Source organism: Sarcophilus harrisii, chromosome 4 (genome assembly GCF_902635505.1).
Source record: "Sarcophilus harrisii chromosome 4, mSarHar1.11, whole genome shotgun sequence".
NCBI lineage: Eukaryota > Metazoa > Chordata > Mammalia > Dasyuromorphia > Dasyuridae > Sarcophilus > Sarcophilus harrisii.
In genome coordinates, this window is record NC_045429.1 from 350190171 (window position 1) to 350203688 (window position 13518).

A 13518-nucleotide genomic window follows, 5' to 3' on the forward strand; every position below is an offset into this window, starting at 1 on the left:
TTGCTGTCTAGGGGAGGAAGAAAATGGGTGAGGAAGGTTTTCATATGGAACATAAAGTTATGCAAGGATGAATGTTGAAAACTATCTTTGCAATTATTTTGAAAAATAAAAAACTATAATAGTTTTTCAAAATTCTTTTTCAAAATGCAGGCAACATGATATCATGTAAAAAGACTTGTTCTAATACTGATTCTGCCACTTGCTATTAGCTGTGCTAACCTTGGTTAAGTTACATAATTTCTGAGTCACAATTTCATCATCTATAAAACTGAAGGGTAAGGGAGAAAGGGAGGAGAGGAGAATTTTTCATTCATTTCATTCAATTTATTTTACAATCCATACTGTATGATACAGTAGGAAAATTCTTTCCATTAACCAGAGAGGTGACTCATCTTGACTTCATCTCAGAGAGATGCTTGGACTACTAAGAGACAGTGACTTGCCAGAGGTCACACATTGTTAGTTTGTATGAGAGCAAGAAATGCTCATGGGTCTTTTTGATACCACGTCCGGCTCTTTAACCACTATAACCATGTCTCACTTTTTACTTTCCTAACTGGGCAGTGCTTTATTGCTTATTAAGCAATACCAAAATAATCCATGAAGGCATATATAGTAAGATCATTCCTCCCACTTTTAAAAGGAAAAATGTGAATTATCAGTACAATCAGAAATACTAAGAGAAATGACTTGTCCAGTACTAGAAAGAGGTCCAGAATTGTTTTTTTTTTTAATTCTGCTCACTAATCAAGCAACAAGGCATAATTATAAAGTACTTACTGTATATTAGGCTTTATGGCAGAGATTATTAAAAAGCAAAGAAAAAAAGAATTTTTACTCTCAAAGAACCTCCTATTCTAACCAGGGCTGGGGAGAGAAGGAGAGGAGGAGAAGAACAACTACACATAGTTTAAAGAGAATAAATAAAGGATAGTTCTATTTAGCATGATACTCAGGGAGAGAGGATGCTGCCAGAATGAGGAAAAACTCCATGTGGAGGTATTCGAACTACTTGTTAAAGAAGAAAAGGTGCCTAAGAAGAAGAGGTCAGGAGGGACAGAATTCCAAACATGGAGACAGGAAACAAATTAAGAAACAAAGATTTCCTTTGTAAGGAACAAAGACAAGGCCAGTTTGGCTAGAATACATCAGAAAGAAAGAACAAAAATAAACAATGTAGCCAACAAGTAGGTTGGAACCCAGTTTTTAATAATTTTTAAAAGCTAAAAAGCTTTTATTTTATCTTATGGGCAACAAAGAGTGACAGAGTGAAAAAAATGAATAAAATCTGTATGGAAAAAAAAAAAAAGCTGTATGGAAGATGGACTGGAGCAGAAAGAGACAAGGCCTGGAAATCAATCAGTAGGACTTGAACTAATTTGGTGATTCTGTGAGTAGAATAAGGAAGATGGTTTGAGAATAACTCAGAGTTCTTGGGTTCAGGCTCCTAAAATATCTACATTAGAATCTTAAAAATAGGTCATAGAAGTAGTGGCCATGGTCTGACTCACCTCACTGTTTCCTGTTCCTCTCTCTCAGGGTGGTTTACTGTTTCAAAGGCATATGCCAAGAAGAGTAACCTCATTATCAAAGACTAGGGGAAAGGGTAATAAAATAGGGAATGTCGAGGGATTTAAGATGAAGAAATGGGAAAAGAAAAAAAGAGGGAGCCCTTAATAAATTATCTCAATTTTCTAAATGAGATGAAATCTTTAGTTGACAGATTAGGGTAAAGAGGAGGTTTAGAAATTTATCTAGCTATAAAACAAAAGAAGAGTTTTTTATCTTTGTGTACAGTAATTATCATCAATGTTCTACTAAAAAGAAAAAGAAAAACAAGATTCTTGATAAATATATATTTACAAATGATAAAATATGACAATACAATGACTAATATACTAAAGAATCTATATGAATAATATTTTCATTTGTCATTTGTAAACACACAGATTGTGCTCTACTTGCCAAAAGCTTAAAAGACTGCTCCTAATGAGAATCTAGATCTATTTTTTTTATTCAATCCTCCAATTCATGGATTTTACCCACCTCAATTAAGTTATTATTTAATAGTTGTGGAAAAAAGTGTGAAAAATGGGCAAATATATAATGTTCAGGGCAATATCAATAAAATGAAAGCACTGAAATGAATTTTTACTCCCTTTTAGCTAAGACTTTTGACTTATCTAATTGCATAGATCCAACAATAAAAATAAAATAGTCACTAAAAAAGGTCAATATATTCCTTCTCAGGGAGTGCGTTGTTTAGTAGAGAAAGATGGACCAGAAATCAAGAGAACTGAGTTCTGGTCCCAATTCTTCTAATCTGATAAAGGGCAAGTCAAACCTCTCTAGCATCAGTTTCCTCTTCTATAAATTTAAAGATTTAGATCTAATCTAGATTCAATTCTAAAATATTCCATGTGTCTATGATTCCACAACTTTTTTTACTTTTTTTTTTTTTTTTTGCTGAGGCAACTGGGGTTAAGTGACTTGCCCAAAGTCACACAGCTAGGAAGTATTAAGTATCTGAAATCGAATTTGAACTCAGGTCCTCCTGACTTTAGGGTCAGGATTTCTCTGTGCCATCAAGTTGCCTCTACAACTCTCTTTCTATAAAAACAGTGTAGAAATAAGACATATCATCCATGATCCTTGATACTAAAATTTTATAGTTACCAAAATACCATGAAAGTAATGAAAACATAATGCCAAAATAAGATCAAATCCTATCAAAGAGATTTTTAAAACAGCTTATTTGGCTTGACACTTTTGTACCTGAAGCTCCAGCAGCAGTTGTATCTTCCATGAGTTCTCCCTCTTCTAATTCCATGTTATTACTATATTCTACATCATTCTCCCCAGACCTAAGAACATAAGATTAATTAGTGCCATATAATCATAAATAGACCACCAGAATACATTACTGAGACATACTCCATTTAACAAGTTTAATCAGAATCACAAAATATCAGAGTTAGAAGGAATCTTAGAGCTCATCTAGTCCAGTAGTTCTCATTCAATGGTTTGAGAACCTCTTGAAGGTTTCACAATGATAATTCCAGGAATTCAAGCTAAAAATTTTTAATGGAATCTTCAACCATAAACAATTATAGAAGGATATTATAAATAACATATTAAATTACTCTGGGGACTCACAATACATTTGTTGTTGATGAAAACCCCAGGATTTGTAGAACAAAAAACATCAAGAACTACTGATCTTGCCTTACCCCTTATTTTCTAATGAAGAAATGAAGACCTAAAGAGGAAAAGTAATGAGTTAGTGGAAGAACTTCTTTGTGAATCCAGGCCTTCTGTACAGGGCTATACTAAACTACAGATGCTTCTTTTACTTCCCACACCCCAATAAAGCAGTTAACTGAAATGGCATTACTGAAGGCAGGTTATAACAATGTTATAAATTGATAACTAGTTGAATAATTATTAGTGTTGCTGTGATAAAATGGCCATATAGAGTATGCCTGTACGAATGAAGATTTCCATAGTTCTTTCCAAATGTAAAAATGAATATGAAACTATCAAAAATGTTCATTTCATTCTAAAACAAATAATTTTATAAATCAAGATGGGCTGGCTTTGTTATTTTAAATTGAATATTAAGATATTTAGATTCAAAAATATTAGGTACAAGTACATTTATTATACATTTGTAAATAATATAATTCTAAGCAAAAAATTGAAATAATTTATAATTGAAGATAATTTTGTTTTGTTTGACCTACAATTTCATTGAGAATGGGATGTAGAGGGGAGAAAAGAAATTCCTAGAGTGAAAACTCTCTCCACTGATATGATTTAACAACCTCCCCAATAAGTGACAAGATAGGTGTCATATAAGAATTAATTTCTCCATAGCCAAAGAACTAACATACATTAGAAGTAGAACCCAAAATGGCTGAATAAATTTGTGGCATGAGACAATGAAGGAATACTACTTGTTCTATAAGAAATGATGAACAGGATGAGCTTAGAAAAACTTGGAAAGTCCTCCATGAGCTCATGAAAAGTGAAATGTATTATGTACAAAGTAATAGCAATGTTGCAGAATGATCTGCTACAAATGACTTTGCTTTTCTCACTACTACAATGATCCAAAACTACTCTGAAGGACTTATGATGAAAAATGGATACCCAGAAACAGAACTGGTTGTATCTAAATGGATTGAAGCATACTTTTTAAAAAGCTTTGTTCCTTGAATTTTTGGGGGGTGGGGTGGGGGATAAGGTGAGGGTTATGGTTTTGTTGTTTTTTTTTTTTTTCAAAATATTACGTTTATGGAAATGTTTTGCAAAACTTCACATATGCCTTTTCAATGGGGGTGTGGGGTAGAGAAGGAGGAAGGGAGAGAAACTAGAACTCAAAAGTTTTTTTTTTTAAAAATGCAAAAAATTATTTTTACAAGTAACTAAGAAATAAAATATTAAATTAGGAAAGGAAAAAAAAAAAAGTAGAACCCAAGACTTCCTCACTCCAAAGCTAGCTCTCTATGTATCCAACAAATAAGAGAGGCCAGCAAAACTCTAGAAAAACTGAAATAAATTGAAATGTGAAAGTGAAAACATTTAGCAAAAAAAATTAAAATACAATAAAACAGGATATTGATTTGTTGTTTTCTAAATCAATATACTGATGACAGGGATGCATTTTTATATGAGACTGATAATACTACATATATACAACAGCATGCTGACTTTATTTAAATAAAATAGTGCAAGTATTTTTCTGAAGAACACACTGCATTAAGTTAAATGAAATTAATTACAGATGATGCTGAAGTTAGGATTAGCTATGTTTTACAAATTTCTATGTAAGCTTTTCCCATAGAAGTGATATTATAAATGGTGGCAAAGTTCACAAAATCATATTTGACCTATTACATAACTGAAGTTTAATTCTAAAAAAATGCAAGCATTTAGAGCATATGTATTTAGAGCATAAGCCAGCTAGAGATGGTTTAAATAAATTATTCAAATTCTAAGCTCTCTTAAGAAAAAAAAAGGACGCAAAAGACAGAGTTCCATTCTGCCTTCAAAAATCTTTCTATATGATCAAGCCATTTTCACCTTACAATTTATATTATTCTAAAACAAAAATCAGGATTTCACAGTAAGATAAACACAACAACAAAATTCAGATTATCAGTCTAATTCATCAGTTAAAACAAAAACTTTCGCCAAACCATGAAGAATAATTTCCCCCAAATCACTCAATCCTTCTTTTAACTACTTCCTCCAAGGATTCTTTCACCTAAGATTCTGTCTGGTCTCTTCTCCATAATACCTTACTTGGTGATTGCATCAAATTCCATACATTTCATCACCATCTCTATGCTGATGATTTTCAAATCTACCTATCCAGCTCCAATCTCTCTGTTGACCTCCAATCTCTCACATCTCCAAATGCCTTTCAAATATCTCAAATTGGAAGTCTAGTGACACTTTAAATTCAACAAGTTCAAAACTTAAATATCTTTCCTCTTCTTCTTTCCTCTTACCTTGGCTCTTAAATAAATGGCAATTATTATCCTCCTAGTCCTCCAGGGTCCCAATATAGGACTTATCCTGGACTCCTCATTATCTCTCAATATCATCCAAGGAAAGAAGGGGAGGGCAAGTAATTTCAAAAGGTACCAGGTTGAGGAAGAGGCTGAAGTTAAGAAAGGTCTCTTACATTAAATCTTCCTGAGGGGCCAGGATGCAGACATGAGGAAACAGACGATTCTAAGCATAGGAAATAGTCAGTGAAAACAGAAGAGTGGCACCGAGTTATAGAGTGAGAATGTCATATGTGGAGAACATCAAGAAGACAATTTAGAAGGTCAGGAGGAAAACTCTGTGGCACCAGAGTGGCAGTGCTAGTCAGGCAGTGCCAGGGCAGCCCCGTGTCCTGGCTGTAAAGCCAACAAAGCAGGAGCAGGATTGCGGATCTCTGAAGCAGCAGCAGCACTGGTGGTTTACAGACCCCTCAATCCAGAGAGCCTAAAGAGGACTCAGAAGGTAAAAGGGCATACCAGGAGTGGGAGTGGGCAGGAGTGGCAGCTTCCAGAGCCTGAGCTCACATAAGGTCTCTTTAGTAGCATTGAGGAAGGACTCTGGTGCTTTAGCACACTAGCTCTCATAGCTACAGTGGGGCAGGGACACTCCTAACAGCTCCAAACGGAAAAGTGTTTATGGTCAGGAACCTAGAAGAATCTCTACAAATAGCTGAAAGCTTGGGACAGGTCACTCTCCACCCTGGAAACAGATTCCTACTTTAATAAAGAGTTAAAAGGCGAGTAAATGGCCTAAGAAGACAAGCAGACAACAGAAAAAGATTCTGACCACAAAAAAGTTACTATGGTAACAAAGAACATCAAAAACACATTGAGTAGAAGATAACAAAGTCAAAGCTCCTACATCCAAAGTCCTCCAAGAAAAATAAGACTAAGGTAGAACTGAAAAAGGATTCTGAAAATCAAGTAGGAGAGGTAGAGGAAAAATTAGGAAGAGAATTGAAAGAGGTGCAAAAGGAAATGCAAAAAGCTAATGAGAAGAAGTATGCTTAAAGCAAAATTGGCCAATCGGGAAAAGAGGCACAAAAAGCTTTAAAAATTAGAATTGAGCAAATGGAAGCTAATGACTTTATGAGAAATCAAGAAACAACAAGCAAAACTCAAAAAATGAAAAAATATAAAAAATGTGAACTATCTCATTGGAAAAGCAATTAACCTGGAAAGGCTTCAATATTCTTCATATGCCTATTCCTACATGTAGGCCGAGGAATTTACTATGGATCTTATCTCTACAAAGAAACATGAAGCATTGGCGTGATTCTCCTCACTGTTATAGCAACAGCATTTGTTGGGTATGTTCTTCCTTGAGGTCAAATATCATTCTGCGGCACTACCGTAATTACCAACCTATTATCCGCTATCCCATACATTGGCACCACCCTAGCAGAATGAATTTGAGGGGGTTTCGCAGTAGAGCAACGCTCACACGATTCTTTGCCTTTCACTTCATCCTACCCTTCATCATCACAGCATTAGCTGTTGTTCACCTACTGTTCCTACATGAAACAGACTCTAACAACCCCTCAGGAATCAACCCAGACTCGGACAAAATTCCATTTCACCCCTACTATACTATTAAAGACACCCTAGGCCTCATACTCCTTCTTCTCGTGCTCCTCCTTCTAGCCCTTTTTTCACCAGACTTGTTAGGATATCCAGATAACTTTTCGCCTGCCAACCCTCTAAACACACCACCCCACATCAAACCAGAATGATACTTTCTATTTGCATATGCTATTCTACGCTCCATTCCTAATAACAGGAAAAATAAAATTATTTGTCTACCTGAAAGTCATGATAAAAAAAAAAAAGAAAGAAAAGAAAAAAGCCTAGACAGAATCTTTCAAGAAATTATCAGGAAAAATTGCCCTGATATTCCAGAACCAGAAGGTAAAATAGAAATGGAAAGAATTCACTTATTACCTCCTAAAAGAGATCCCAAAATGAAAACTCCCAGGAATACTATAGCCAAATTGTGGAACATTCAAGTAAAGGAGAAAATATTTCAGCTTCCAGAAAGAAACAATTCAAATATAGTGAACACTACATTTTGCTAAAAAGTATCATAGACAGTGAAATAATATCAAAAATTTTCAAATGATATAGCATCCAAATTCTTAAAAGAAAAGTTGAGTTACAGGAAGAAATAGAAAGTAAAATTATACTAATTAGGAATCCTTATTACCCTCTCTCAGAATTAGATAAATCTAACCCCCAAAAAATAAACAAGAAGAATTTTTCCAAAAGTTTGATTTTTAAAAGACATCTGGAGAAAACTGAATGGGAATAGAAAGGAATATGCTGTTTTTTAGTGGTACAAGGCACCTATACAAAAACTGACTATGTAATTAGGGCAAAAAAACCCCACAATCATATGAGGAAATGTTAAATGCATCTTTTTCAGATTATAATGCAATAAAATTACATTTAATGAATGGCTATAGGAACAGATTATTCAATATCCTAATGAATGAGTGTGTCAAAGAACAAATCATAAAAGCAATCAATAATTTCATTAAAATAAATAACAACAATAAAACAATATGCCAAAATTCAAGGGATGCAACCAAAAAAGAGTAGATCAATAAACTGGGCATGTAACTAAGAAAAAAAACTATCAAATTGGATATCCTGAAAAATCAAAGGAGAGATTAATAAAAGTGAAAGAAAACCATTGAACCAATAGATAAAACTAGTAGCTTGTTTAAAAAAAAAACCAACAGAATAAATCATTAGTTAATTTGATTTTTTTAAAAAAAGAAATTTAAAAAACCAAATTACTAGTATCAAAAATGAAACAGGTAAATTCACTACCAATAAAGAAAAGTTAAAACAAGTATTAGGAACTATTTTGCCCAAATATGCCAATAAATCTAATGATCTAAGTAAAATTATTTACAAAAATACAAATTGCCTAGATTAACAGAAGAAATGGAATGTTTAAATAACTCTATCTTACAAAAAGGAAATTGAACAAGTCAGCTACAAAAAGGAAACTGAACAAGTCAGCAATGAGCTCCCTCCTGAGAAAAAAATCACCAAGGAGAGATTGGTTCACAACTAGAAATGCAGGGCTAATTCAGTATTAAGAAAACTATTTAACATAACTGACATACCAATAACAAAAATAACAAAAATTGCATGAGTTATCTCAGTAGATACAGATAAAGCTTGACAAAATACAATACACTCTCCTATTAAAAATAATAGAAAGCACAGGAAATAAATGGAACTTTCCTTAAAATGGTATTTATCTAAAACCATCAGCAAATATCCATGACAAGGTAGACTGATAAGCTAGAAATTTTCTCAATAAGATCAGAGTTTTATAAAGCAAGGGAGCCCATTATCACCACTACTACTCAATACAGTACTAGAAATAATAGCTATAACAATGAGAAGAAAAAGAAATTAAAATAATTAGAATAAACCAATAAGGAAATAAAACTATCACTCTTTGCAGATGACATAATGGTATACTTAAGAGATTCCTACAGAACCAACTAAGAATCTAGTTGAAATAATTAGCAACTTTAGCAAAGTTGCAGTTCAAAAATAAATCCAAAAATCACCAGTATTTTGATATATTACCAATAAAGTCCAGCAGGAAGAGATAAATTACAGAAATACAGAAATAACTGTAGGATATATAAAATACTTGAGAATCTACCTGCAAAACAAATCCAGGAACTAAATGAATATCATTACAAAACTATTTTCACACAAATAAAGTCTGAGTTAAAAAATTAGAAAAATATTGATTATGTAGAGATAGACTGAGCCAATATAATAGAAACTAACAATTCTACCTAAATTAATTTACTGGCTCGCTGCTATAGCAATCAAACAACCAAAATTATTTTATACAGCCAGAATAAATAGTAACAAAATTCATTTGGAAGAATAAAAGGTCAAGAATATCAAATTAATCAATGGGAGGAAAAAAGGTAGCCCAGCCATACCAGATCTCAAACTGTTTACAAAGTGGTAAATTGTTATGGGCTAGAACTTGAAACAAGGTGCTAAGTCACTGGAATTGATAGAGACAATGCTTATGTACTTGGTTCACACCTTTGGGAGAGCCTATATAAGGAGGAGCCCACTAAAGGACAAAGGCACTAGAAACTTTGGGAGATTCACAAGTCAGAAGCCCACAAGCCCACTCTTGGAGGAGGAGTCAGATCCATTCCATATTCCACCTTTGTGCTGGCTGGAGGCTTTGGATTCGGAGGGAGATAAAGGCTGAAGTTGGAAGAGACAAAGGACTAGTGGCAAGAGCTCTCGGAACCATGGAGAGAGATAGGCTTCTAAGAAAGCTAACCAGGCTATTTTGAAGGAGACAATAAAGGATTGGACTTTTAACAGCTGGCTACATTTGAGGTGATTATTACTCTGAACTGAAACAAAGGCTGCCTCTAGAAGCTCCCCAAGAAATCTGCTCCCAGTGAACATTATATTTTAGAGAAGAGACCATTACAGTAAATCATCTAGTATTGGCTAAAATATAGATTGATGGATCAGTGGAACACACTAGATACACAATACACAGTAGTAAATGACTTTCGTAATGTGTTTGATAAAGGCAAAGAAAAAATCCAAGCTTTTGGGACAAGAACTCACCATCTGACAAAAACAACTGGGAAAACTAAAAAGCAGTATGGCAGAAACAAGATATAGGCTAACATTTCACAACATATACTGGGATAAAGTCAAAATGAGTTCATGATTTAAATGTAAAGGTGATATACCATTAGCAAATCGGAATAGTTTACCTGTCAGATCTATGGAGAAGAGTTTATGATCAAACAAGATAGAAAGCATTAAAAAAGTATAAAATGGATGATTCTAATTAAAGTTTTAGTAATACAAACAAATACAATATAGTCAAGATCAGAAGGAAAGCAGAAAATTGGAGTGGGGGGATGGGAAAGATGGAAGGCGGGAAAGGGACTCTTATAGGAAAGTTGAAAGAAGCTTTATTTCCCGAAAAAAGGAATGACATTATAAAATTTGTACTTCAGAAAGGTTATTTTGAAAACCGTGGTTTGATGTATGGGAAAAGAGGAATTACTGGAAGAAAAGAAACCAGATTAGAAGGCTAATAACAATTCAGGTAAAAAGTAAGGAGGGTCTGAATTCAGGTGGTAACCATGAGTAGAGAAAAGGTAATCGATATAAGGAATATGTTGTAAAAGCAGAGTTAATAGGATCCTGACTCCATTCACACAGAGTCACAGCCCAAATGATAATGACATAATCACTGTCATTTCACAATAGTATCACTACAAACCCCCCCCCCCCCAAAACATCACAACCCTACCAGTCCAAGACAAACATTGGATACTAATAATTGAAAATAGTGGTATTAAATCCTATCCTCTTGCTTTGTGTGTGTGTGTAAATATCATTCCTAATAAACTAACTCCATGCCTATAACATTACTCTGCCTTATGTCATTTTTTAAAAATAATTAATAGTACTGAGTAATACATACTTTTTTATAATACTTATTTCAATTCTAAACTTGAAATACTAAATCTGGCACTTCTGTTTAGTTAAAACAATTCTTTGGATATAATTTGGTTCCAATCAAAGGCATACTGACTAGTTCAGTTCTATTTAAATTCAGTGTGGCTTCACATGTATAACAGGTACCATTTTGCTTGCTGTCTTAATGGCCAAAAGGACCACAGAGAGGGAGAGAAAATTTGGAGCTCAAAATTTGAACACAAACATTAAAAATAAGAAAAGTTTAAGTTACTTACATAGTTTCTTCATCAATATCATTTTCTTCAGTATTACTAGTTGCTGTTGAACTGGCAGAAGAACTGCTACCATCTAAATGGTTTACTTCATCTTCTCCAACAAGATCTATATCCAGATCTCCATCTGAAAGCTCATGCTGTCAAAGCAAAAGAAAAAAAAAATCAGATAATATAAAGAGATTTACACGCACACACTTGCAACTTAGAAAGTAAAGATTTCGATTACTTAATGCAAAATCTTCCAGAAATAATACTAAACAATACCCATCCATAGTTATGAAATGATTTTACCTTCTTCTGAACTTTGATAACAATTATCACTTATAATATTTGACAATTCAATTGTACTACTTTGTGACATTTTTGTTATGGGCCTGGACTATTAAAATATGTTGTTGTAAGAGGTGTGTGGAACAATGGATAGAGCAATGAAGGTGAAGTCAAAATACTTGTTATCTCCTCTGGAAAATAAGAGGGGTTAGATTTTTATCCTTAAAGCTGTGATCCTATGGCTTATCTTTTCCTATGTTAATGTTTCATTTCAACTAGACTGAAGAGCAGAGACCACATCCCATCCTTCTTTGTCTTCTCCACAGTCAGGAAACCAATAAATACATGATTTTATTAGTCCTCCAAAACTACATGAAGGTTCTACCATTTACTATGGTATGGGTGCTCTCTTCACCAAAACGGAAACATTTCAAAACTGAAAACTCTTCACCATTACTGAAACTTCCCAAATCTTATGGCCAAACTTTCCAAATTTAGCTAGGTTGCATTTCATATGACCAATTACCACTGGTCTATTTCTAGAAGATTCTCCTTTTTCTAAGAGAGAGAGAGAGAGAAGAGAGAGAGAAGAGAGACAGAGAAGAGAGTTTAAGTTGGGAATAATCTCAAATAGAAAAAAAAAAAACAACAACAACTACTAACTTTTATGGGAAGAAAGCTTCCTGTAGAAGATTTTAGCTGAGACTTGGAAGAACCCAAGAAAGTCATAAAATAAAATGAGAAGAAGAGTATTCCAGGGATGAAGAACAGGCAGTGAAAATGCACAGAGAGTCATGAGATGAAGTATCTTGTGAAAAGAACAGCACAGAAACCAATGTTATTAGTCTGAAGAGTGTATTGAGAGGAATAAAGTGCAAGAATACTGGAATGTAAGAAGAGGTTGAGTTGTGAGTCTTTAAAAAGCCATATAAGAATTTTAATATATTTAACATCTACTGGTCATCCTGCCATCTGGGGGAGGTGGTGGGGGGTAAGAGGTGAAAAATTGGAACAAGAGGTTTGGCAATTGTTAATGCTGTAAAGTTACCCATACATATAACCTGTAAATAAAAGGCTATTAAATTTTTTAAAAAAAAGCCATATAAGAGATTATTAACATGTTTTTAAAAGAATAAAATCAAATATATAGGATTATAAAAGAAACTAATTATATTTGAATAAAATTATCAAAATATTGAAAAAAAACAAGATTATAGACCTAGTTTAAGAACCCCTGTTAAATTGTTGAAGTTGGTGAAATGATCCAATCATCCTTTTTTTAATAATAGCTTTTTATTAGGTCAAGAATTCCAAGGGAACTAATGAAAAAAAAATCAAATGAAGGTGGCCTGCCTAGCTGTACCAGATCTAAAACTATATTATAAAGCAGCAGTTACCAAAATCATTTGGTATTGGTTAAGAAATAGACTAGTTGATCAGTGTTAGGTTCAAAGGACAATCTAGTATTTGACAAACCCAAAGACCCCAGCTTTTGGGATAAGAACTCACTGTTTGACAAGAAAACTGGAAATTAGTATGGCAGAAACTAGGCATTAACCCACACTTAACACTGTACACCAAGATAAGGTCAAAATGGGTTCATGACCAAGGCATAAAGAATGAGATTATAAATAAATTAGAATAACATAGGATAGTTTACCTCTCAGACCTGTGGAAGAAGAAGGAATTTATGACCATTGAAGAGCTAGAGATCATTATTGATCACAAAATAGAAAATTTTGATTATATCAAATTGAAAAGTTTTTGTACAAACAAAACTAATGCAAACAAGATTAGAAGGGAAGCAATAAACTGGGAAAATATTTTTACAATCAAAGGTTCTGATAAAGGCCTCATTTCCAAAATAGATAGAGAATTGACTCTAATTTATAAGAAATCAAGCCATTCTC

At 33.6% G+C, this 13518-nt stretch overlaps 1 protein-coding gene across 1 annotated transcript in view; it reads right to left on the reverse strand.

The window, feature by feature from the left end:
* The window catches only part of TRIM37 (tripartite motif containing 37), a 110718-nt gene that overhangs the window by 26995 nt on the left and 70205 nt on the right, over positions 1-13518 (reverse strand). Inside the window, 2 exon segments of the mRNA XM_031966497.1 lie at positions 2776-2864; positions 11339-11475. Coding sequence (XP_031822357.1) covers positions 2776-2864; positions 11339-11475 — 226 coding nt within the window.